This window comes from Hetaerina americana, unplaced genomic scaffold (genome assembly GCF_022747635.1).
Source record: "Hetaerina americana unplaced genomic scaffold, ioHetAmer1.1.p SCAF_76, whole genome shotgun sequence".
Classification (NCBI taxonomy): Eukaryota; Metazoa; Arthropoda; class Insecta; order Odonata; family Calopterygidae; genus Hetaerina; species Hetaerina americana.
Genome location: NW_027287383.1, coordinates 1,272,709 through 1,300,244, shown reverse-complemented (window position 1 = coordinate 1,300,244; position 27,536 = coordinate 1,272,709). Strand labels below are relative to the sequence as shown.

Genomic DNA, 27,536 nt, shown 5'->3' with positions numbered 1-27,536 from the left:
ACATTAACTCAGAACCTAGTTTGAAGATGAGTATTTTCACAAACTCTTCAAATTTCTTGAGTCAATATTCTGAACACTGACACAAGGCAGATTGACATAGAAGCTGAAGTGGCAATGCACCAACTGTAGATAAGAAAATGTAGTTCAGGTGTGCAGGTACTGGCCTGATTGTTTTTAATTTGAAATTCCTTCTTACCTATCCCTGGTATAATCCTGGTCAAAGATCAACTTTTGCCTATTGTGTGTATGGAGGGAGGAGGACAGCACAAGGTATGCAAAAGAGAGAGGAGAGAGTTGACCAAAAACACGCGCTATGCTCACATGAGGGAACAACGGTGGGGGTATTATCAATTAGCGGTGGGGGCCTCTGGAAATCATTGGTTTCTATTCCAGGAAGAATCCTCCTTTCATTTTTTTCTTCACCTGTTTTGCTCCCATAATAATTGCCAACATCATTTTGCTTTTCTAAATTGTTATTTACTTTATTCTGTGTACCTTACACAATCAGCCCTGTTCCTCTGTTGCTCATCAATTCTCAGTATTAAGGGGTAGCCATGAAGGTCATAGTTGAACCCATGGAGGCTCTCTCATATTAATCAAAGTACATATTTGGTCTATGGAGTAAAATCCAGTTATCAATTCTTTTAATTCAATGTAAAAAATTGCCCCATATATTTTAGTTCTCTTCTGATTTTATCCTCTTTGAAATTGATTTTGTGGATCAATTCTATTTTTGCATCATGGATGACCTCTTGGAGGTTTTACTGAGTTTTTTCTCCTTTTTATCTCTGCTTTAACTGTAGGCCTATTTCATTATTGATTTGCTTAATGTACTCATTTTACTAGCTCTTAGATAATCAAAAAATTTGCTGGGTTTCATATGAATAACAGATCACCTGGGTTCAAAATACTTTTTTCTTGCCAAGTTTACCTTTCAAGGCCTTGTTTCTACATATATGAGGGTAATCCCAGAAGTACCAATCCGACAAAGAAAACACAAAAATTTTGGAAAAAAATGTATTTATTTTTCTACGTAATCTCCTTTCAGCTCTATACACTTTTCCCAGCGATTTTCAATAAGTTGGATACCCTTTTTATAATAAGAACTGTCTTGCTCCTTAAAATAGCCATGAACTGCCAACATCACTTCTTCACGGTTGGAAAAACTTATACCACCGAGCCATTTTTTCAAGTTTGCGAATAGAAAATAATCTGAGGAGGCTTAATCTGGCAAATAGGGTGTATTAGATAGCAATTCAAACTTTAATTCATGAATTTTGGCCATTGCAATAACAAATTTGTGAGCTGGTGCATTGTCTTGATGAAACAACACTTGTGGCCGCTTCTGCTTGATTTCTTTGCTCAAACGTTTCAATAAGTTCACATAATAGTCGCTGTTGATAGTTATTCCTTTTTCAAGATAGTCAATGAAAATTATCCCACACACATCCCAAAAAACAGATGCCATGACCTTGCTTGCAGATGAAACTGTCTTCGCCTTCTTTGGAGGCAGTTCTCCCTTTTGAATCCATTGTTTTGATTGTTCTTTTGTCTCAGGTGTGAAGTAATGGACCCATGTCTCATCCATGGTTAGGAAACAGGGCAAAAATTCTGCTTTGTTGCTGTGAAACTTTGCTAAATACTCAATTGAAACATCTTCATGACACTGGTTTTGCTCGAGTGTGAGCAAACATGGCACCCATCTTGCTCACAGCATTCTCATGTCCAAGTTTTCAGCCAATATGCAATGTATCGCCCTGTTTGAAATGCTTGCTTTGTCTGCTAGTGGATGTACTTTCAGTTGACGATCATCCAGTACCACTTTGTGGATTTTCTTCACCACACCTGGAGTCGTCACCTCATTTGGTTGACCAATGCGATGCTCGTCTTGAGAGCTTGTGTGGTCTCATTTAAACTCTGCTACCCAGTATTTTACTGTTGTAAATGAAGGAGCGGACTCACCCAGAGTAGAATCCAGTTCAGCTTTTATATTGGTTGGCCTGAGGCCTTTCAAATAAAAGTACTGTGTCACAAAACGATGACCAATTTTCTCCATTTTCACAAATTACATTCATTATTGATGGCTGGAATACAAATACTAAACAACTTAGCATCTTCAAACTTAAAAGATATGCTTTATAGATTGCATACTTTCTAATAGAGTGATATTTGTCCAACAGCTACCGCCATCTCTAGGTCAGGCTGGGTATTCATGTATCATCCACCCTCGTACATAATAACCTAAAGCCATTGCAAGGGTATATGGCCGGGGGTGTTAGGTCACCATCCATGAAACAGAAGAAAACCACTTGCAAAACTAGCAAATTCATGCTGATTCACACTCACATAGACGTATATATCAACACAAAGCTTATTGTAACTTACAGACATGCAAATGCATAAACTAGCAACTAGCATACACATGCACTAATGAATATACTTTATGTCCATGCAGTGTTTAATCTAGCCCTCACATCTAAATTGAATGTCTTTCCTATTTCTATAATGACTTTAATTCCTTACTAATATGATTCCTGATTGTCCAAGGAAAGACTGAATATTTGTATATATCTTTGCTGGATTCTATCTCCCTCAACTTATCTTCGTTTATGTAGAGAAAAAAAATAATACTGATTCTTGCCACTTATGTTACAAAAATTTACTATTCTCTATTTCACTATCATATTACCTATGCATTAGAACTTTGGACTAACATCCCTTTGATAAATTCCAAAGAAACTGCGGGAGATGCCGCAACAGTAACTTTTAACGGAGTCATCCGCTAATGTGCATTATAATGCAACAATTTCAGAGCGTAAAAATCATTCGCCTTGACTGGGACTCGAACCCAGATCCCTCAATATCCGGTCGAGTGCTTTAGCCACTTAAGCTACCAAGGCATCCTCTTAAACTCTGAAATTTTGGGGCTTTTAAAGGAACTAGATGTTATGACGAAATACCATACATACAATGTCACATGCATTCGTAGTCGTGCGCGAGGCGCCACTGTCCACGAGGTTAAAGCCAACTTTAAACACGTATGGTGTTTTCCCTTTGACAAATTCCAAAGAAACTGCGGGAGATGCCGCAACAGTAACTTTTAACGGAGTCATCCGCTAATGTGCATTATATCAGCTCAATCTTCTTAGGCTAATCAAAGCTAGGTGTACCAGGAGTGTTCAGCCTTAATGTATGTTGTGTTGTTGTATTGTTGTAGATAAAAGTAATTTTATAGATAAATATTCCAGCAGATCTTATTATTATTTGTTCTGTACCAGGAAGATATGTGATGTTGATATGGCCCACTGCAGACTCACTAATTCCTTACTCTATACTATCATAGCAAATAGGTGTAAAATGTTTAACAAGCTGCCTCCCATCTCTATAGAAAAATTCAGCAGTGTCCAACATTTTCGCCAGCAGCTAAGCTGCTGCTCTCTGTGGTATAATTTTGGAGCTCAGTGTAAATTAAATAAAATTAAATGTTGTAAATTGTCCTGCTCTTCTCTTTATGCATATTGATTACCTCAAGATAAGTCTCTGCATTTTCTTGTATCTTGATATTTTTATGCTGTTTTTCCTTGATATCATATGTATTGTTCATATATTGATTTGGTAAATAAAGGGATTCTATTTTGTTTCTAGATTGTGAAAATACTGAACGTTTACACAGCTGCTGATGACTTTGAAGAAAAGGTGCCCCTTTCATTCATTAGAAAAATTCAACAAAAATTGAATAACCGGCCAGCTCAATCACAGGTAATAAAATACATACTATTGTGTTGTTATGTTAATAAATTGCTCTATTCTTAGAGTGTACATAATTCAGTTACATATCATTTATCAACATTATGCTGTTTTGCACCCAGTGTTTATGCCGAGATTAGTCTCAGATAGATATCCCAAGAGGCTAAAAACCTGATTGAGCTATAGAATTTTAAACTTATTGAAATATCAAAGGATTCACGAAAATGCCAAAGCTACTGAGGAAATGTTTTCAAAATATTTTGTGCTCGAGTTAGTATGTAGTTGCCCTGGATTAAGAGAGGTATATTCTCTCATAACTAAGACTTGTTTAGAATCTTAGGCTTAGAAAAGGACTTTGAGAAGGAAGGAGGAAGGACTTTTAGGCAGTTTGACTCCAGTCCATGTGACCATATGCACCACGAATAAAGTTTGAGTCAGAGGTATTTTTTTTTAATTCAGACTATATTTGAGAATATGATGAAATATGCCTCTAAAACATCGAATTTTTATTGCTTTCCAAGCAAAACTGCTGTCTTCAAATAAAGGTGCTAGTGGCTCAATGAATTTCATTATTATTGTAACATTTAATTTCAATAGTCTTGTGTTGGCTAATGGCAGGATTTTGCAGAAATTCATAGTTGTTAAGATATCTTTTGAATTTGGTTGCATATGAAGGATGGGTTCCGCATTTCTCTGAAAGGGACTTGATTAGCATTCTCAGCATGGTTTTAGGGAACATATATCTACATCTTTAGCCAACTATCAGTTAATAACCCAGACTTGAAATGCTCTTGATAAAAAATTGGAAGTTACTGCAATGTTTTTCGATCTCTCGAAAGTTTTCGATTGTGTTGACCACCAGTTACTTCTCCAGAAACTCCACAGGATGAATATTTGTGGCATACCTAATGCTTGTATTAAATCCTACCTATTTGATAGAATACAACACGTAGTTATTTCTAAAAATTGTGCATTTTTTGTTTCCTCAAGTTAGGTCCTTGATTGAGTTGTCCCTCAAGGCTCTGTTCTTGAGTCTGTCTTGTTTCTTTCTTATATAAATGACCTTGTAGAAGTTTTCAGCATATAAACGGTGCTACCCCCTTGTTATATGCTGATAAAACCAACATTATCCTTGTATAAACTACTTTTGATGAATTGACAGTGAAGGGTGAACAGGTTAGTCACACCTTACTTTCCTGGTGTCATAATATTTCCTAGATTTGAATATAAAAGTCTCGCCTAATATACTTTGCAAATAAAAATAAAGCAAGCAAAGTACTTTCTATTGAAGTCTATAGGAAGGTGATCCCACAGGTACAAACTACCAAATTTTTGGGTTTCCACATCAATTCTCATATCTCTTGGGATGAACACATAAGTACTCTAACCAGTAAGTTAAGCTCAGCCTGCTTCTTAATATGGTCCGTAAGATCCACTTTTTCAGTTGCTGTTCCCTGTGCACTATACTATGGAGAATTTTATTCTCACATAACCTATAGTGTCCTTTACTGGGGTTCATCTCCTAAGGCCTAGGCCATTTTCAGGGTCCAAAAAAGAACCATTTGGCTCATGAGTTTTTCTAAACACAATACCCTTTGCCGTCCCCTGTTTAAAAAATTGGATGTATTGCCTTATATCAAGTGCAACAGTTTTAACAACTTGATTGCTGGGCAAATAAAATGTATTTTTATTATTTTTATTTTTATTATTACAATGGAAGAGAATAGAATTGGGCCCCAAGATGCTCCAAAAACATTCGCACTTGAAAGCAATTTTCAATGTATTGAATATTATATTTTTATTTTGTATAACTTTATTAGAGAGTAAATACTTATTATGAGTCAGTAATTAATTTTTATTAAAGCCCAAGAGGAAGTTCCGACACAATTGGCTACATAGGTAGCATAGAAGGGAGTGCCTATACAGCCTTTGTAGCCAATTGGTACATGTGTATGTACTTTCACTAGGGAATGCATTTCTTGTCCTGGAGTATGTCTACCTTCTAACTGTCTTTATATTTGATGCTTCCAGACACTACTGATGGAGACCAAGTTCAGTTTCCCTGTTAGATTTCCATTCAACCCTTCAAATATTCGGTTAGAGGACATTGAAATTCCAGAATCGTTGAATTTACCAATGTTGAAGAAAGTGTAATTTGGTGGATTAGAATATGCTGAAATTCCAGTGACACTGAAACTGCCTTTGCTGAAGAAAGTGTAATCAGGCGGTTTTAATATTTAAGTTTATAAATGTATGAACTGTTACTCATTCACAAGTTGTATTTTTTTTGTAAAAATTGAAAACTTGATTTTTTGAACTGATCTCAATTCAACATGTGAATAGGGGTAATGTTTTTCAGTGGCAAAAAATTGCCTCACATGATCTTATGTAATTTGGACAAGGAAAACTTTCGTGAGGTAGATAACTGAGATTGTCCTAATGGCCAAGTTGAAGCATCCAAGCACTTTGCATTGGGTAATCCTAGAATTCACAAACAGTGTCAATTTTTATATTCTTCAAGAGAAGAATAAAATAATGTAATTGTTAATAATGTATTGTTTGTTCACTCAATGAATGAGTATTTTGTGTGTATATGTACATAGTTGATGCCTTTCCTGTACCATATTGTTGCAAAACCTCAATAATAAAAAATTTAATGTCTGGCAATATCCTCAGAAGATATTCAAAGATCTATGATTTGGGATGTGTAAATATTCACATTTTGTTATTTATGCATTTTTAAACCTATGATTTACCCATGGCCATTGTTGATATTTTGAGTTTATGATTCATTAAAAAGCACAAAATAGCCATTATTTTTTTACGAAGAATAAATTAATTCATGTTTTGCAATAAACTTAAAAATATGTATAGATAAAGCTTATGGACAACATTAGTAAGAAACAAAATAGAGAACAGTGTAGTTGTTACCATGAATTATTTTTAAAATAACACATGTAAATACATAAATATCTATTTTGTGATTCTCAGATATTATCGTAATGTGAGATTGATTGTGCTTCAGGTGTTTAAAAACTTGAGTTGTTGAAAGAATTTTTGCATTTCTGCAATAGGATAAATCCTTGTTCACATTTTGAGTCGAATTTATACTTTAAATTATGATCAAGGTCTTAATGAAAACCATAGTAATAACACAAATTTTACTTCTGTGCTTATGTATTATAACTTTTTTTCCGAATATATTGTTCATTAATTTAGAAAAGAATGATGGTGATGTATTAGATAGTAAGACATGCAACATATGGATTCAAAATCTCTTTAAAGTTATTTGAATTTAATTGCTAAATAAAAATTATTCAGATTGAAATAGTAGTGCCATCCCTATCTAAATGCCAATTACTTGATGCTATTGGATTATCATTTTCATTCTATGCTTTATAGATAAAAGAGAACATAATTATTGTGGAGCTTCTTAAAAGCGATGAAATCATAAAAGTGATATTCTCATAAATATGTAATTATTTTATCAGGATAGGATAATTTTGTTATTTAGTTACATGTAAGTGTACTATTGCTTTTAAGTTCTTAGCATCATTTTTCGATTGTTACCACCCTGCAAACTGGTAAATGCTGCAGAATGCCTTACACAATCAACAAGGTAGAGCCTTTTTTGTCAGAGAAATCACTTCTCCTTGTTTTAATTTACTTACGCATTTATTGTTAAGTAGTTTAATTGAGCAATCAAAGAGCAACACTTGAACAGGAGTTATTTGAATGTAAATATTCTTCTTAGCAAAATGACCTGATTGTAGGAAAAGTGTATTTGGCATTTGGATAGATGGAGAGTTTTATTCAGTGTAATTCACCCATTTCAATTTAAGCAAATAGGAGACAAAATTTTATCATGTATAAAATGTGGAGCATAGCAGTAATTATGCATAAATGTATGTTCTTTGTAAGCATTAAAATTGGTGAATTACTGTAATTATTGCTTAATGATTAGCATTGTTTGAATTTTGCAGAGGTATATTTTGAATAGGTCTGAGGGAAAACTGAAGTGTAATGCTTAAAAGTGTTCAGCATGAGTGTTCATGTCTAAATAATTGCAAAAGTTCACTCCTTATATATTACCGAAAGTGTACTGAGAGGTGTCTTTCTCTTGATGTAGAAATTAATATGTGTTCATGGAAATATAAGTGGACAACAATGTCCCACTGAATTTGATTAATTTGGATACTCCTTGAATGAGAAAGTTTAAAGCATAACTTGTAGAATAATATTGGTTTAATTCTACAAAATTTAAGAGCCTAGATCAAATGCTATACTACTGAGAAAAAGGGAATTCCAATACCAATGGCTATAGTTGAAAGTATGTGGCAGTCAGTATGACATTTTTTTCCAAAATAATATATGCCCTTCAAATAATTACTTTAATTCTATAATCATTAATAATTTCAGGTATTATGCGGCACATGTACTGACTGATTCATTTGGCTGAATTCCTAAAATTTGAATGCTACATTGTTTTATTTGTAATGTGCCATGGTATTTTTTATCTCAAGAACAAGTTAAGTCATTGAAACTACGGCAAGGTAGGTAAGTGATAATTGAAAGGGAAGGCTCACTCATTAAAGTTAAAGAGTTGGTTCAAGTAATACATGACTGCATACCTGCCAAAATTAAAAGTGCCAAAGATTTTTATTAGGATTTTTCTGGAACTGAGAGAAAAGCATTCACAACATTACCTCCCCATCCTCTTTCCCAGATTTGTTTCCTCACTTTCCTATCTATATTCATTTCACCAGCCAATCTATGGGACTTTTGAGGGTCATGGGTGAATCTGGGTCACACTGGTGGACAATGAGCTCAGCTAATATCATGATGGTTGTTGTAGTATCCTTGTTCATGTAGATGATTTGGTATTTCATTTACTCAAATGTCCAATTACTCCACAGGACTGATAAAAATACACTATTTCAACATACAGGTATTGTATTTTACAGGCCTGTATTTCATAGGATGAGCTCATTTACTAAGTCATTGAGCACAATCAAATAAAGTATTTTATTAATAGTAATAAATGACATTAGGAATGAAACTGGATTTTAACTCAAATCTGAGCTGCAAACTTATTATTTTAATCAAGAGTATTTCTGAATAAATTGACAAAGTAAAGGGTCTTTCATAAATCCAGTCCTGGGAAGAGAGAAAAATTACATTTTCCTCCTAAAACTAATAATGATACTTTATTCATTTTCATAAATGGTACAACCATATTAAATGTCCTCATCAATATTACTTAATATATAAGCATAAATTCTTAAATGGGATGAAATTCATCACAAAAGAATTCATCAATTGAGTAGGCAGGCAGTAATACAGTCTAATGTCCACATTATGCAATAAGTTGTAAGTTGAGGACAGTGTACAATGAATGGTATTTGGATATACTTTACTCCTTATGGTGTAGTTATGGATGGATATGGAGATCTTATTTGGTAAGTTTCTAGATTAACTTTCACAAGAATCAGAGCCTTATAGATTTATGAACTAAATATAGACATGATTCCACACCTAATCAACATAAAGCTTGCAGGAATCATGTGGTTGTATATTAGGATGAGAGCAAATAGCTCCATTTTGTGGGAGCAAGATTTGCTTAACATGTGGGGAATGGCCCCATAACTCAACACCCTAACTCAAATGGCATTGAAAGAAGGCATGATTAAGTGTTAGCGATACTCATTTGAAATGAGAAAGTTGAGCTTTCTTAGCATATAAACAGCTAACTCAGTATATTAAATATGTGACTGATGTGGGTCTCCCAGTTAAGTTTTGTATCAATATAAATTCTTAGTATTTTAGCAGTTTCAATTTCAGTTATTATTTATTTAAGACTACTAACAGTATGCTGGGTTTTTTCAGTATTTAAATGTAAATGATTAATACCAAGAGATTCCTTAGCCTGTCTTTATGCAGTGTTAGATCATGCCTCTACATCATCTAGATGTTGACATTTTTGTAAAAAACGAGTGTCATTGGCCCATAAAACATGTTTAGATTTCTTATAACAAGGAAAATCATTAATCATGATGATGAAAAGTACTGGGCCAAACACAGAGACCTATGGGATACCACATTTTACTTTAAGAGCTGATCAACAGCTATTAAAGTCAACCAATGGGTGGCATTCATCCAAATGAGACTTCATTATTCTCAGTGCAGCTCCCTAAATAACATCCAGATCAAAAGCCATATTGTGATTTGGAAAACAGATTATTTTACTCAAAAAATCACATATTTGATCCTACATTATAGCTTCAGAACCTTAACCAAAAACAGGGACTATGGAAATGTGGCAGTAGTTAGTTAAATCATCTTGATTACCTTTCTTATACACAGGTGCTGTTTTGGAATATTTTAGAGCTGTTGGAAAATCTCCTGTCTCAAAACTTTAGTTGAGTTACATAACAAATGGTTCAGCAATGAGCATAATGAAGTTCTTGATTAGGGAACTAGACAGACCATAGATATTTTAAGACCAGTAATGTTAATGCCACTGGATGGATAATACATACTGAGTGTGGTTCTAGTTGAACATTTACTACAAAGAAAAATTTTTGAAACCATTTTCCAAAATTGTTTTGTCCTTAGGTCCTTAGTTACTCACCCTTGAACCTTATTATCATTTCTTGCTGCTCTATTCTTCATGGCCACTTTAAGCTACCCCTCATGAATGGAACACTCTGGTAACCCTGTGGATTATATTGATTCAGTTACAAGATGGCATGGTTTTAAATGAAAATGAAATTTCCAGACACCCCAGGCTTTGGCCATACTATGTTATTTCTTTGTCTAAAATATTCCTAGGAAATCTCAAGTCGTGCAAAAATTCAACTAGTCCCCTTATTCAACTGTGTGATTTGCCGTGTTATAGAGCTAGAGACAAGTATTGCCCTCACCTTTCCGACCATGATTTGACTATTTTAATTGACACAATACTTTTGAAGTATATATTTCTCAACATTTAAATATGTTTATGTCTCGGGTAAGGAGACTCATGCAACAAAAGAAATAGGTAGGTATATATACCTCCAGTTGGAATTATTAACAGATGATGAGGTGGCATGATAGGTGAAATACTCAAAATATTTGAATATTCATTTTATTGTAACCGGTCAAGTTTTTGTCAAAATCGAAGAAAAGTCCGGCTTCAACCCAGGGGCATAACAATTTTTTACATGATTTTTCCCAAAGAAGACGTGGTAATAAAAATTAATAGTTTTTGTTTATTTATGTTAATATGAGGCCTGGATTCGTGTAACTACAATAATCAAAGAGTCAAAAGAAGAAAAATATAAATACGGAGTCTATAATGTTTCAGATTTTATTGTTTAAATTTTGTCATAAACCTAACTAAAATAAAAATAATTTATTTGTTAGTTCAATTAATATTCTGCTTTATTTTACTCGAGTCAATGCAGAATAAGTTTGATGATCAAGAATGTTATGATAATATTTTTGTTTGAAATTCAATGAATTTTGTTTGTTATGTTACAGAAATCATATTTTAATTTAAAGAAATACTTTTAGTTTAAAAACGACGCCTTGGAGAATTTTGGAAATCCCACGGCTGCGAGTCTATGTCTGGCGTTGCAAGGAGCTGTCCAGCTTGTTTTTATCAACCATACGGCGGACACAGCCATATTTCTCATATATCCAAGGAAAGCAGGAAGGAAAGGAAGGGTGGCGAAACCACGACGGAATTATGAGTATTAGTGCCATTTTGGCATTAAATTGTTCTGAAAGTAGTAAAGGAGAAAACCTACAAGCCATGCCTTGTTTAAGTAGTTGTAGGTAAGTCGGATTTCTTATATTTTGATTTTTCATACAAGTTTTCAATGGTAGAGTCGAATGTAATGAACGCTGTAATGGCTGCCAGATCTGATTAGCGAGTTTCTCCAAGGTTAATGCGTCCATTTAACCATTATATAAAGGTTTTGCGCCCCTAACGATATCTGAGTGGATATTCATAATTTAATTGCACAGACTTTATTTCCTAATTTAAATTTGAATTGGTTTTTAATTAAATCACCATTACATAAGGCCAGCTGTTTTTAATAGTAGTTCATTTTAGTTTTGTACATCGATTCATGATCAGTGCATTTTATCTCGTTTGAATCCGAAAGTACAAAAATTTATAAAGGTTGATATATTCAACGTCACGTTATCCCCGAAGTTCTTGTAGGTTGCAAAGGTGCCGTGGAAAATTTAAAGGTCTTTCCATGGATTCTTCTGAAGCATGTTGAATTTTGGTGTGATAGTTTTTTTTAAGAATTATTTCCTCCCTGATACCCACATCCTTTCTTTCAGAGTAGTGTCGCTATGGCTGTTGCTGTGCGTTTATCTTTAGAAATTAGGTCAATCAACATTCTCATAACAATTGTAAACATGTACTTCCATGAAATTGGGTGCATGAAACGAGTTAATGTATTACATTGAGTCTGTTGGAGTTGTGCGAACACTTATCCCGAAATTTTGAGCGAACTTAATGAAGAGGGAAATAACTTGGGCCATGATTACCGCTTCAGTTCAACGACAAGTTGATAGATAATATACCCTACATTTTGTCACGTGTGGTTCATGCATTTGGAGTGTGTTCAATTTTGTGCCGTAATATGGTTAAGAAGTTCGTTTTTGTGTAAGGAGTTTCTAGATATAATCGAATCGTGACTGCATTTTTCTTAATTATAATAGTATATCGGTACCATGTTAAATAGATTACGAAACCATCACTTGTCTCATTAGAAAGTCTTGAACGCCCTTATCGTGGATAAAATATCTTTGGGACCATAGTGTTGCTAATCGAATCTCACTGGAGTGGCAACCGTGATATTTGCTAAAATCAGAAAATCACCCTACCGATGGCTTGATTAAATCGTTTCACAACTCCTTTCGTAACAAATACATCTAATTCCCCGTAGTTTTCGTTGAGCGTGTGAGTAATGGCAATCATAAGTATTGAATTGGGTTAAGTAGGTATCATTTTAAAACGACCATTTTGCAATTATAATTCCTATTCTGTGCTTCTTCAAAGAATAAATCGTCATTGAAAGTATTAGCAAAACTTATTCGAGGTCAGAACGTTGTTGACGTGTATAGATTGATTTTCAGTATTGCGCAAGGAGAATTACAGATATAATTAAAATTTTATTTTCGTTAATGATGGTTTCAAAATATATAAGTTGTATGAATTAATTTGAGTTTTTTTCCGACCCACGTTTTACTTTATTCACCAACTGATCTGAGCACTCAAGTATAAAATAGACGATGTTAGTATGTGAATAAGTGTCACATTTAACCTAGGATATCATTGAAATCCCTCATGTAGGCAGTCCACGTTACGGAAGAATTGAAACATACACATTATCAATACATTGAAACGCTTTCAACTATCCTAGTTTACACATATAAATCACCTCCGGTTAATTTGAATCTCATTTAACAAAAAAGTGGAAACTATTTTTTTCGACTTTGTCTGATGCAATTACAGCCATACGATGACCATGGAATTGATATTACTTGGAAGAGGAAGTAGTTCGGATTGCATATTTTTTACACAACAGTCGTCAGGTCCCTTGAACAAAATCAAAAAAGTAGCCGGTGCTACTTCATAAAATTTACTTTGTACTGACGAAGACATTTAGAAGTGCACCGTTAAATCAATTTAAGTTTCGTTAAAACTAAGACTTTGTGTTACTGAATTGGGTGGGTATGGTTAAATAACGCTGTTAAAGCGCTGATTATGCATTGTCTGCCTAAGATTGAGGTTTCCCCATAAGATGTGGAGGGAATATTTCAAAGTGCTTGCTGTGTATTCAAGAATGAGTATTCTTGCCTTTTGTTTAAACGAATCGTTACGAACCCAAGTGTGTGGTGTTGCAGAACGGTCATATATTTAGAATTTTTTTCTCGAAGATGTTTTGTACTGTATTGAATTCTGGTGTACGGAATTTTTTCTTAATGTCTTCTAACTTGAAACACGGTGTTTTAATTACGTAGCTACTATTTGGATGTATTAAATCAGTTTTTTATATTATTAACTCATAATATCATTACGAACTCTTGAGACTGGGAATTTAAGATTATTCAAATGCTTATCTGTTAAATACGTAGCCATTCTCTTCCTTGAGTTTGCTTGTGGATTGTCCCCATTTGTTTTTTTATCGCCATAAGTTAATAAAAATATCTTCTGATTGAATTATCTGGACCAATGGATTCATTATTATTATTAGCTTCATGGATGTTGTGGTTGCAATGGCTGCTATGTTATTAGAAGGAGCGGTATTAAAAACCCTCTAAAACTAAAGTAACTGGAGTTAACCAGCAATTAAGTCAGTTTATATCGATATTCACAATTGTTATGACTTATTTACGTTTAGTTAAATAAATGTCTCAAATTAATTAATTTATTTCTACTGTGGAATTTTTATTCATTAATTCTCTGTGAAGTAGAACATTGTGTAACCATCATAAATCATTTGTCCCCGGTGAGTAAGAAGTAAATGTTCAATGAGAGTTGAATTTGGCTCTTTATTATTATACTTTATTTAGTCTAATGATGATGAGGGATTTCATTTAGGGTCTCCTGTGACTGAAGCATTGGCTGGTATGAGCGTTACAAATTCCCCTTCAATCTGTAACTAGGTAAGCAATGAATAGGCTGGAACCAATTTTTATGTTAGCCCATCACCTCTTTGTAGTTGTTAATTACTTAGAATTTTGTAAATATGGTGGCCAATATAGGTAAAAAATTGTTACCCATTATAACCACAGATTTGCCTTAATTTGAGGGAAACATGGGCATTGGTTGACTGTGGTAACATGAAAACTTCCTTAGGATTCAGGTAATCTAGCAGTTCATCCTGAGATTATTATGGTGCTAGATTGAAGGGTAAGCAGTCTTTCCTTCAAGTGACCTGTCTGGGCAGCTCTTGGCTTGGGTGTATGAAATATCTCGTCAATATGCCATAGTAGTGACTCTCCAGGGGTCCTTTGTTTGCATGATCTCCAAAGTAATAATTAACCTAGGTAGTATGATTAAGATGGAATTGTGTAAGGTGCGCGTAAGAAAATGAAAAACCTAAATCTCCCATTTGCTAATGCAGCTATCATCTTTGTGGCTGAATATGCATAACTTTACTTTAATGTAATTCTTTTGAGGTTCAGAAAGTTGTAACTTATACTTAAGAGATTAGAGGTATACGTGGCTCTTCTGTAATTGCTATTCGATATTTTGTAATAATTCCTTATCTGTTCATAATGATCAAGCTATCTAACTCTGTTGATCCATCATATTCCTCTGTTGTATCTGCCGTATTTTAATTAATTTGAAATGCATGGTAGTACCTTATCATTGACTAAAATTTGTTGAGAGTCAACTGTTGTAGTTCTGTATCATTTTAATTACTCCAATCCACACCAGTGGCATTTGTTTTCATTTATACACCAGTCTACTATCTTTTTCAATGGTGATGATTCCTACTTCAATCTGGTTTCCCTATGATTGGTTTAGATCATATTTGATGATTGCCCAACTTTAACCACAATGCTATCAGAAGCTCGTCTACATGACATTGTTAAATTGAGAAGTTGTTTCAATGCTCCAGCTCTTTATAGAGCTCCCCCGGGTTACTGCTAAACCTCTCAATCATTAATGGGATATCCTATGTGGTTCATAATACCTTATTTTATGAACCCTTTTAGTGATCCATAGAAGTGAAGTTCACTCTTAAATAATGACAGAAAAAAACCATAAACACAGTAATCAACCTGAAGGTCGGTTTGGCAGGTGACAGTAGAGTTCACCCACTACTAAGCCCGACGGTGTGTGAAACGCACAAATCAGGGTAAGGGGCCAGTTCCTTTCCTTGTGCTGGTTATGGTTTCCCAGGAAGATCTGGTACCCAAAAAATCACATAGCTTGGGTGGAGTTGCAGGTGCCTAGAGACTTGCCTGGTAATTGAACCTGGGACCCTGCGGTCAGTAGTCTCACGAAATTCTCAATCTTCTAACGTGATAACTCTTAAGAAATATTTATTCAGTGCCTACTTGAAGTAGTTTTTATGCGATATTAATTATTATTGAGCAAATATTTTTTCAATCCGTGATTCCATAGAAGTAATTTTAATGTTTGTAAGAAATTTTAACTCTCGTTGTGTTACATTGTGCTGCCAAAGGTTAACTGCCATTTCATTCTCTGGATTATATGTAGCTAATGCTAGCCCACAAGTGAAGATTAAGTTGGCGCCGTAAAGTGCTTCTTATTTTAGCTGAAAGTTGTATAATTGGGTATGAATAGCTACATTTTTATTGATGACTGCGGTTCAAATTTATCATCGAAATTTTATTTGATTATTAGCTATATTATGTTGACTAGTCGAATTTAATATTTGATGTTTGTTGCTATTCTCACCCTTGGTTTGATGTTCTGCCTGTCAGTCTCATAATATTAATGTCGTGTATTTGTTTGTTCATTTTGCATCTTATCTTTGCCTCCTCACTTTCTATTCTTTTGCTATCAAGACTCCCCTGAGATGGTGTGGCTACTCCTTGCATCATCGGGGTGTATACTCCTACATGGCTTTCTAGTTTGTTCATTTCATGTGATATACTGTTTTACATCAATCTGTGGGAACAACTAGTCCCATAATACAGCAGAAAACTATGAAAGTAATGCATGTATCCACGTAGCCGGTTTCTTCCCCCCAGGATTCTTCCCTTGCCTTTTTATGACTAATATCAAAGTTACCCTTATCCACATGCCTTTGCAATGGTATGCACGTTTTATTGTGTATGTAAGAATTAGTGTATGTAGCTTCGTTTTTCTTACCATGGCTTTGCCTTGGTACGTTCACATTTCTTCATGTTTGAGTAAATTGTCCATCTTTGAACAATTAGGTGGGACTTTGCACCATTAATTAATGCCTTAGTAATTTATTTCTTATGAAGACTCCATGACTGAAATACTTACCGTGAATGAATGATTAAAATTGTAATATTGACCCACTGTACCGAAAATGTTTCTGTACTTAGTTTCTTTAGAAACTTCTTGTTAAATTTTTTCTTTAAATTATTCCCCTTTATATAGTTTCTGTGTATGGAATCACATAAGGAGTTTCTGTATCAGTTATTTGACGAAGGCTTTCCAGTATCCTGACTGCTTTTAAGTTACTATTGGCTCGTATAGTAACTTAAAAGCAGTCCGTATTCAGTCTGTGTAGTCCGTATTCACTTTGAGGCAAATTCATAATCATTTAATTCATCATAAAGGCCATCCATCTTCTTAGGAGTTCTGGATTCTGTTCGCAAGGTCCAAAAATATTTCATTTATTTACTATATTTATTTATGTTAAAATATTTTCATCTTGGATAAGATTTTGTGTATTTAGGACTTGAAAAAGAACAGTCGTTTCTTTGTTGTTCTGTCTTTACTTGCGGTAAGTTACCGTATCTCACGAACTTGTTCAGGTTTATAAGAGCACATCCTCAGCCTGGTATTTTGACTGCAGTCAAAGCCATTGCCCGAGGGTTAACCTATCTCTTAATCCTTTTTGTTTTGTTCTTGAAACTTATGTAATTTAAGGGAACAAGCATTTTTGTTCAATTCGACTTATTTGGATAAATCAGTTTGAAAAAATGACCTTTATTTTTTAGAGAATTCATATTGGTACTTCAGTTTTTGCTGTAGAAAGTATTTTTGATCATTCGTGTATTTTTCCCGTTTGGAAAATCTGTTAGATAATTTCCTGGCATTTTTATTGACCATTGGTTTCCAATTTACCAGGGGAAAATGTGACAGTAAATTAAAATCTCTGAATATGCTGAAATGTCCTCATAGGAACCCCTGTGGTAAACGTTGTACAGTAGATACAATGGAATTTGCTACTAGATTGTTCAAGTGTGTCTAAAAGAGAATTTGACATAAATTTCTCCCGCCGTATCTGGCAGAAAAGGTCACTCTTTTTGTGCCCTTTGATTTGGCGTTCGGGAAATTGCGTAATTGGATACCATGTTGCTCGACTCACTTCTTGATATCGAGTCGGACGCGAGCGAGAGGAGAGACTAATCATCCAACCCAGATGTGTCCGTTGATTTTGAGATATTTAGTTTCCGTTTACTGGTTTGCTTGGGTTTGACAATTAACTTAGTAGAGAGTATGCATTTTTGTCGACTTAGCAGTGTGGTGAAAAGTTCTGATGTTCTCCTCTATCCAGCAGTTATACAAATTAGGTCCAATCCGATGATATGTTGGTAAAGGACATTATTAGGGTTTTTCGTCGCCCTACATCTATCTCGCTGGACCCCCGTTACTGTACGCAAATTTTGGAGTTTATCCATTGATGCGTTCCTCCATTCGTTGTTGCCTCATTGTATTGCCTGCCTGCTTGTATTGTGTTGAACAGTGATACTTCTTTGGAGCCCGATTTTGGGGAGATTTTCTGGTAGGGGAATTGTTCGCAAGCAAATGTCTCACGTTCTCGAATAACTGGATTCGGCAAAATTTCTCTCTGCCAAACACGTATCCATCACACGTCCCTGCAATAGATAGGGCCGCGGGAACTAGAGCAATGGAGTTGTTCTACGGGCAAGGAATTGTTTCCATTAATTTGAGCGATGACCAACCATCTGCGTAATGGCACGTTGTACATATTTCTATTGCGCGACATCCCCGTTTCACCACGCCTAGTCCAAAAAGACGCCGGTGTTTTTACTTGGCAACTTAGGCAGCTTGAGTTCATTCAACTCTTACACTTTCCTCCCTCTCGAACGACTGGCTGTTAGTGAAACTACGCAGCGGCTTTCATCGCGGCTCAAGCAATCTGCTTACTCGTATTCCGTGAACGTGTTGTTTTATTTATCGCGGAATAAGTCGACTCTACCGGTTTTCTCGGTCTAGTTTATATTTGCGCAAACTTCGCGAATTTGCCTAAAATTATGTCCGCGACGCGACCTCAGATGATGGTTGCACAATGTTAGTCAAGAGCGCGTGTTTTCACGGCATTGCTGATTCATTTGCAGTTTTAACGCTACTGACGCAAGGTCGCGCGATCCTCCTGTTGCCAACGGCGGGGCCGCGTTGATGTTGAATTCGTATAGGTGCGAAGGGGATAATCGCGGGATGTTGCCTGCCGATTCCCCTCGCTACTCTCCCCACTCTTCGTTCCCGTGGTGACGTCTTCCTCACCTGTCCCCACCCGCCCTCAATACGTAAGGAAACTTCTCCGTATGTGCCCCAATATTTTTTCTGCCTTGCCTCGCAGGCCATGTTGACCGCTTGCCAAGATCGGTGGCAAGGGTATATATTAGTTGGAAATAAAATATGGCGGAGAGAAGAACTACCTGTAGTCCGGGATGGTAAGTGATCCTTAAATGCGTGAAGATCGGGAACGAAACAATCATCGAGGAAGTCCTGGGCCGTGCAAGGAAAACTTGAATTCCTGGGATTTAATGTTTATATCTGGCAAAAGGATTGGCTGATGACGGTTCAAGCTTGTTCTGCTACTTCCTATTTTTTTAAATATGCCTGCAAACTTGAGATTTCATTTAATAGAATATTTCATAGTTGAGTCAATGCGGTATTATGGTTTATTATTCTTGGAAGGGTTATGAATCCATGAAGACATTTACATTCTTCATTAAAAATCTTGAATGACAATTATACAGGGTGAGGCAGCATTACCTAATGTTTATTGAAGCGTTTTCCGATGGCTTACGTCAGGTAACGCAAATTCACCCTGTACTTCCAAGCAAAACTGTAATGTGTTCACGAAAATGCACAAGTTCAAATAAAAATAAAAACAAGTTCAATAGTCGGTCACCTCAGTATTTCCTTCCCCGCCCTGTTTCTGCCTTGTCCCCTCTCCTCCTCCCGCGCCTTCGTTTATCTTCCCTCGCAAAAGTAGTTTTGTCGTCCCTCTCCTTCTCTACGTCCTCGACTACCGCGTGTAATCTTCGACCCCCTTCACCCCCTCCCGGCAGGCATTTGCCCTGCCTAATCCCGTGACCGGTCGCGCAGCTGGCCTCCATCGCCTCCCCACTTCCCATTATTCTGATAACAGACTTGCTTATCCCCTGAATTTTACCAGTCTTCGCCTGATCCCCTGAAGACTTCGGAGCGCGAGTTTTGGCACAGGGATCCCAAGGGGAGGGTGGAGTTACCGGTTCGTTTCGCACTACCCACGAAGAAAGAAGTATTCGACACAATAGATTTTGCTATCTTGTGCTCATGGACAGGTGCTGTTTCTCTTTGGTTCGCGTTAAGATTTAATTTGCCATCATCCACCCCAAGTTCCGCCAAGATATATGAAAATTGGAGCTGGGGCAGTGGTATTTCCGTAGCGTTGTGTGGCGGAAAGTAACTTCACCCCAGCTTCAATGATAGGCGTTATATAACAATTTTATATTGGACCTCTAAATCTTAAAATGTCAAGGCCCTCCCGAAAGTAAAGTTTAAGAAAAGCCGAATGCACGACGATGGGTGTGGTCCTGGAAAATTATAATTATTGTAAAAGATTCTGCCGTAGATATTTGAAATTCTCTGGCAGTAAACGACCTATTTGGACTAATCTAGTTAAGTCGCAAGTTCCAAGTTTTCTACGTGTTGTAATGTGTGGGATCGCAAACTCCTATATAAGTGTGGTTTTAAAGTTGTTTAGGTTCAAGCGTAGATGCGCAATTTGATTATACCGAATGCAAAAAAGCCCGAGGACGGCAATTTTTTTTCCTGTGGAGTGAAAGCGCTAAGAAAACTTGATAGTAATCTTATATTGGGGATAAATGATTAGAAATCACAGAGCATTGCAGACGGAGTGCAGACTTGCCTCGAGAGTTTTACGTAGGTCGTTGGCATCGAAAACAAGGTTCGCCTTGCTCTGCCCCAAGTCCGTTAGGTTTCCCATCGCCTATCGATGAGTCACCGGCTTAGGTTACGACCGTCTCGGCAAACTCTGTTAGTTAGTCAAGTCATTAGGGGAGGCTACCGACTGCTATGGTCAGTTGTGTCATTAGGGATAGATGGGCAATGCGGTAGGGATAGGTTGTTCGCGGAGGGTGGAGAGAAACACCGTGTCGGTGCCTGGAAGTTCACAGTTAAACGTTCCAGTCGACGGAAGGCGTACCCTGTAAAAGTACTCTCCACTAGGCACCCTAAGTACCATGCCGCTGAAAAATCATGACATCACGAATTAAAGCCCTGGCCCTCAGTGTGGGAGCCCCGTACATTATAGTTGTTGAGTTGCTGACGTACCTGAGAGAAACGGTGGGTTCCGTAATTTATGTTCCCGTCACTTATCGGTAAAGAAATAAACGAACGAAAGGCAAGAAACCACCTTCGCGTTCTTGTTTTGAATTCCTCGCCCTTTGTCGTAGAAACTGTTCTTATTATTTGGACTTATTTACCTAACAATGAGTTTTCAATGTTTCTTCTTATATCTTTAGTTTCTTATCGGAGTAATAGTATCCCCTTTGTGTATTAAAAGAATAGTTTTAGTGTATTAATTCATGTTTGATAGAGAACGTTAGAATTTAAAGATGAGCGTTCTGTTTTTTTCTGCGAATCGATTTGAACTTGCCGAATATTTCATATTGTCTTCATAGTTAGTAAAGGTTGGCAAGGCAAGTTGTTTTCGTATACAATTTCGTATACATCGTTTTGGGCACGTCAAGCTTGAAAGAGGGATGCATGTATCCTTACAGGTGCATTTGTTGCGGCAGTGTGATTCTGCCTTTCGCTTGGTGGTCAACAAATTCTATCTTGCTGTGAACTGTTTTAATGGCTAGTGTTCAAACCTATTTTTTGCTACTATCATTTGGTAGTATTGTATGTATTTCATTGGAATCGACGTTAAAAGTTGTCTTTAAGGAAAGCAGGCTTTCGTTGTGGAAAAGGTTAGCGGTGCTACCAAGATTAATTTGTATACCTCCATTTTGTTTTTCGTGGAATCCATGAAATACGAATTTGATGCACGAAAAGGATTCTTTCGAAAGGCGGAAAATAGAATACAATATTGCAACTGAGGGCATCTGGTCTGACAATGAGTTGTGAAAGCGGTCGTGATTGGGATATGTTATATTTATTGCCAGCAATCGATCATCCCAGCGGTAGAATACAAGTCTGGGAGTTAGCCTACGAGCGCATAACGTCCACTACGACTTAACAGGTCAGGCCAAGGGTATTGGTTGGTTATGACTCATGTTTTCGGCTAATGCCATTAGCGCTTAATAGGATAAGTGAAAATCATAATATGAAGTGTTGGCGACAGCCGACTTGTAACTGGAGACTCATGGAGTTCATTTCCCTAATGCCGTTACCCTAGATAGTTTCACCGATAAGAATTCTTCGATATTTATCGGCGACGCTATTTGAGAAGTACGGAACGGTGTAAACAAAACCGGGAAATCTAAATTTTATAAAATATAATGGTCTAGTAGATAATTATGATAATCGCACACAATGCGATTGTCTGGCTTTCGTAATAAGATGGCCACCTCTTCGCTGAGACCTTTCTATGGTTAATTCAGTGTCATCTGCTAGTGGGGAGGACGTGGTTATCCAATTACCACCCCCCTTTATTTTAAATAGGTTTCATAATTCAGGAATGTCTTCTGGGAATCTTTCGCTGCGGGAAGAAAGTCCATTGTGGATCGCAGTAAGGTCTTATACAAGACAATAAAGCTCTAAACCTTTCTCGCACTTTACCTCCACTCTGTAATTAAAACATAAGTCATTCATCATAGTAGTCTGATTGTCGTACGAAGCACTAGCAGGTATGTTTGAAGTAACGATCTATTTCTGTAATTTGGATTCCGTTGTCGGTCATGATGGACACATTTTGCGGTTCTTCCGTGTTGTACGAATTAAGTCTAGCCAGGATTGACTTGGCATGGCGTAATTGGTAAAGACGTAATATAATGGTGCAAACTTGGACAAAATGAAGATCTTGCATCGTTTTAATGGCTGTTGCCTTGTTCTCGGGGACATTTCTCGGGAAAATTCTAGTGTAAGCTGAAAGATACAAAGGAATTCAAGATCTTTATAACCAGTGAACTGCTTTAGTTCGCGCAGGCAAGCATATTTGACTTCGTATTTAAATTCTCAAAAAGGAAATTCCTTTGGCGAGGACTAAAATGAAAGTGTTCCATTACTTAGAGATGTGGAAGGATATACTTTTTCACTTGATCTCGCCATATGTTTCTGATGGCGAAGAAGCTATTCGTTCATAGCATTTTTTCAGATCTATGAAGTCCCAATGGAAAAACTGGCAATCCTGAGGTCGATAAATATTTGGTTTCGCTGTCTCAACGTCATTTACAATATTTGGCGAGATTTTACAATATTTTGCGAGAAAATAATACACCTGTCAATAATGTTCGAAGTGAATTTGAATGCCTACGTCTGTTGAGTGTCTGATTAATTTCCTCGTCCAAGAATCGTTTAAAATTGCTTAAACCTTGAGTCTCCTCAGTCTTGGTCCTTGATCATCCCCTGGGCGCAAGCTTGGTTATATTAGTGTGGAGTTATCATATGAACTTCTGTTTGAAAATTCTACTGACTAGCATTCTACAATGTGTACAAACTTGTGGGCCGTACACATGGTACATGATGTGGTCGATAATTGATTGCATCTTAGGAATGCTTTTCATCGGATGAAGACATGCCCAGAATGAATTCAACGTGTTATACCAGGGCGGGAATTGCTTTAATTCGTTTACTATTACAATGCCGTAAGATTTTCAATTGTATAGCATATTATTATTACGATCGTATTGGTATTAAATCCAGTATGATACCGAACTTTATGGCCAATATGAACTCTCTCTTTTTCGATGGTAAGATAAACAGACCTACGGTATTCCCATCGTACCCGCAGCAGAAAATACCCTTATACTATCAAAAATGAATGAACTCATTGCGTTCTTGGCAACATGACTGCGGTCATCGAGAAGTTAATTACATTCTGAACCCCCTTTAAGCTTTAACCCACCTGCCTACTAAGCGATTCATGCCGCCTTCTATCTAGGAAGTACCGCTATCGCGTGTCCCTTTGAGAACTGACAGAGGTAAGAGTATTCTTTAGTATGGTAAATACTATGCCAAGTGAAATTTATGCAACTGATAAATCGCTCTCAAACTAATCGGTTTTCCGCAATCAAATTCTCTTTGCAGCCCATGTCTCCTATCAGTTTACCAAATTATGTTTTCACCCGGAAGTGGTAGGTAAAAATAAGGCCTAGTCTACTCTAGACTCTCAGCTGAAGTAAGGCGTCTTCGTTACTGGCTGTTGAAAACCCGAGGAAATTTAAAAGGAATTTTCTTCTCCCACTTCCTCAAAACTAATATGTTCACCAGCCGTATTCCTCTCGGCATTCTCCGAAATCAGTGCTAAGTGTATTTATTTTTTACTAGATGGAAAAATCGCCTTCATGTCTCCTTCACGCCTCTGTTGCATAAATGAAATAGCATTTGATCCTAAGCCCCCCTACTAGAACGAAAATAGTGTGATGGAGCTAATGATCTCTGGGTGGAAGAAAATGGGGTGGAGATATTTGAGGAAAGAATGGAGTGGAAATATGGAAGCGTTCGGGAAATAAACGTTAGGATTCTTATTTTCGTATCACCCAGATCTTGAGATCTCAGTCATGTGATTAGCAGTACAAGACACTCTGTCGACGCCCAGACATCCTTATCAGAGGGATAGGTGTATGAACTAACTTCAAGGTGGTGTTCTCAGCTTGGAGTAAAGGAGAACATGATAGTGATGGGTGACCGCAACGCCTTAATTTGAGAAGACAGGTATATTACTGGCATAGGACAGTTAAATCTGGGAATAAGAAATGCACAGTGGGGAAGACCAGTGGAGTTTCACGACGAAAATACTATTGCCTGCGAACGCACTTAATGTAAAATGGCAACAACGCACGCGCTAAAGATGTCGGGAGGACAGTCGTAGCAAGAGATATTGCAAGACAGGTAATCGTAATGGTAAAAAGCCTGAAGATGTTTCCCTAAGGCGACAATTTTATTTCGTGTTTACTAGAAGGGCTGAAACATGAAATGAGCCAGAATACGCAAACCACGTCGAAAACATATTCCAGAGAAAGGTTCTCTGCAAGAGAAGTTCAATCACTGAAAGAGAATGGCAAGAATGAAAGGCTATTACAGAAGGCAGAAGAGAAATTCTTGGGTAAGATAGCCGACATCCGGAAGCCTTGGCTAACGTCGAAGATGCGTTGAAAAGGAAGTCAAATTTAACCCAAAAACGACAGTGAAGAAACCTTCCTGCCAGAGGTCAAGAAGAAAGTTGGCGAGAGTTTTAAGGCATGAGTACGCTGAAGAAATTAACTTGTCGCTAAATTAAACATTAAGAAATTAAACATGAAGATAAAAATGTTCTTCAGTTTATAAATTTAATTCGGATGCGGGCAATATGAATTAATTTCAAGTTAATCGTCTCAATTTGGTACTAAGTGCGATCATAATTTTTTCGTTCTCCCGCCTGTTTGAAGTGTCCTGCTTTGGAACTAATTTTAAGACTGGTGGAGAGCTTCTTCAAGTGTAAACAATCTCCGTAAGATCTTGTCCATCTAGTGCAAAATAGGAGCATCGAAGACTGGATTATTTTGAAACCAGGGTAAGTGCTGGTTCTTCATCTGTGTACCCTAATTTGCCCAACTGAAAATGTTGTTGCGGTATCGAGGAGGTTATGGAAATGGGCTTGCAGAAATGATCAATCTCTAAAAAAATGGAAATTAATGCAGGAATAAAAAAAACATGAAATTTGCTCATTTTATCACCACCGAAATTGCAGTATCATCGCCTTCCCGTAATATGCTAGGCAAGGTTGAAATGAAAACTTCAATCAGTTGTTACCACCTCGTGTTATTTTTGTCTATGATTCCAGGACTTGGAAGTTTTTCGATCACGCACATTTAGTGATTCTGTGAAGGGGGACTTTATACACTTTTGGTACACACACATTTGTTAAGCAATTATATTCTGTTAGTATTGTAGGGATTTCAGAGAGAAAATGTGCGCGTGGAACATCTTCCACCGCTGTCCACATTAGTTCTCGAAGGAATGACAATTTTCCTTTCGCAAAATGCAGCAGGTTAGTCAGTCGTTAGCATTTCTTTCAGTATAGCCTCTCGTTTCGTAGAACATCTCATGTGCTGGAATACCTTGGCCGTTCCCGGGGCGATTAATGTCTTTTAAATGAAAGTTATTTTAAGGAAGCAGTCAGCATAGTGCTGAGCGCGTCGGAATTAGCAGTTTCGGGAAGCAATGCCGGCTTATTTACCCACACATTACGTTTCCGAGACTGGGGCAGTTCCGTAGTGCGAGTTTGAATTGAAAGCGCAACTAGATGAATTGTTGTGGTCACGAGTTGCAGGAATTTATTTTGTGGGCGACGAAATCTGTCGTAGGATGAAATCGGCGCGTTGTCTTGATGTAAATATCCGATGAATGATTTTTTAGAGAGTTCGTACAGCTTTGACGTGTTCTGGTTTTGGATTTTAATCCGTTGCACCTTGTTGGCGCTCTAGCATTGGGACATTCGCCGGTGCATTGTAAGAGACCAAACACAAACACCCTTGGAGAAGGTCCAAGTTTAAGCGAATTGTAGTCGGTGATATCTTTGAGAAAAAATTCTTGCCGCTGTTCAAGTCATTGAGTTCATCCTTCTCCGCGATCAGCATTCCGATTTCACCTCCCTCTCCACTCAAAGCTTCCAGACACCTCCGAACTGACGTGTCGGCTAGTCGGTCGAATGAACGTGTCTACCTTTCTGATCTCTACTCTGAGCAGAGCCACCTCCCTCCCCTTCTCGTTTTAATACGTTTTGGTGGTGGGCCGTCTTGTGTGTTTTCGTCCCCCCGCCACCCGTCTTCTCCCCTTCTTTCCTCTCCCTTCGCTCCCCCTCTGCTAAATTGCTCCTTCCATTCTGGCGAACCCTCTCGGGCATCTTTCCTCCGTATTGCGTGCGTGCGTCGGGCGCGCGAGTGTGACGGCAGTCGTGTCCTCGTCTCTCGTCCGTGCGATCCGTCGTCTTTTATCTTATGGGCCCGCGCAGCCCACCAATTGGTCCGGGGATTGTGTATTATTTATATAGCTTAACTTGTCTCCTCGCCTCTGCGAGACTCGGGGAGGAGGCTGGAGTTCGGGGGCTTTTTCTGGTAAGAGTTTGTGCCCTGGGTTGGTTGTTGCATGGCATGCATCTTCTTGCGGGCTGTGGTGGCCTTGGGGTGGTTGGCCGGTGATAGTCCAGACTCTCCGCTTCCCCATACTCTCCCGTCCCGTATTGAACGCCTGAATGTTGCCGTCCATTGGTTTTTGTGAGAGCTTTTCCATCTTATGAATGCAGGGATGTCCTGCGACCTTTTTGCCTCTTGGAAAAACACTTCTCACACCTCTCTCCGCATGCCATTTCCTCGGTTCTCTCCCAAGATAGGGAGGTAAATAAATTATGTATGCAAAGGTGTAATGGTATCTTGTGTTTCCCCTTCCCTGCCAGAAGTTAACTCCCTGTTGTTATGTCGCAGGCGCCTATGTTAACCCCTTGTTTCAATCTTTTTTCGTTTTAACTCCACTGAGAGTAATAAATTAAGCAACGGAGAAAGGTTGTTTTAAGTTGGGGAGGCGATCTGACCTCATGAATTTTTTTGCAAATGTTTTCCCCTTTTGGATTCAGCACCCGAATCTTGAAGTCTTGTCACCGATTTTTTTATGGATCGAGTGAAATGACTCTCATTGATGTCATGCTTATACT

General features: G+C 37.3%; 1 protein-coding gene and 1 long non-coding RNA gene across 6 annotated transcripts in view; both read left to right on the top strand.

Annotated features, from left to right (window-relative positions):
• Positions 1-7,899, top strand: part of didum (dilute class unconventional myosin) — a 133,337-nt gene extending 125,438 nt beyond the window's left edge. For both annotated transcript variants that reach the window (XM_071596138.1, XM_071596137.1), the window contains exons 33-34: positions 3,646-3,759; positions 5,779-7,899. In XM_071596138.1, coding sequence (XP_071452239.1) covers positions 3,646-3,759; positions 5,779-5,901 — 237 coding nt within the window. In that variant the 3' untranslated portion in view covers positions 5,902-7,899. The remainder of the gene's footprint in view (positions 1-3,645; positions 3,760-5,778) is intronic.
• A 3,506-nt stretch (positions 7,900-11,405) lies between these two features.
• LOC139697418 (uncharacterized) overlaps positions 11,406-27,536 on the top strand; it is a 34,648-nt gene continuing 18,517 nt past the window's right edge. For 2 of the 4 annotated variants that reach the window (XR_011702784.1, XR_011702783.1), the window contains exon 1: positions 26,760-26,943. This is a non-coding gene — a long non-coding RNA (uncharacterized lncRNA). Of the gene's footprint in view, positions 11,566-26,759; positions 26,944-27,536 lie in introns of those variants that run through there. The other 2 variants (XR_011702782.1, XR_011702781.1) reach the window with 2 other exon arrangements.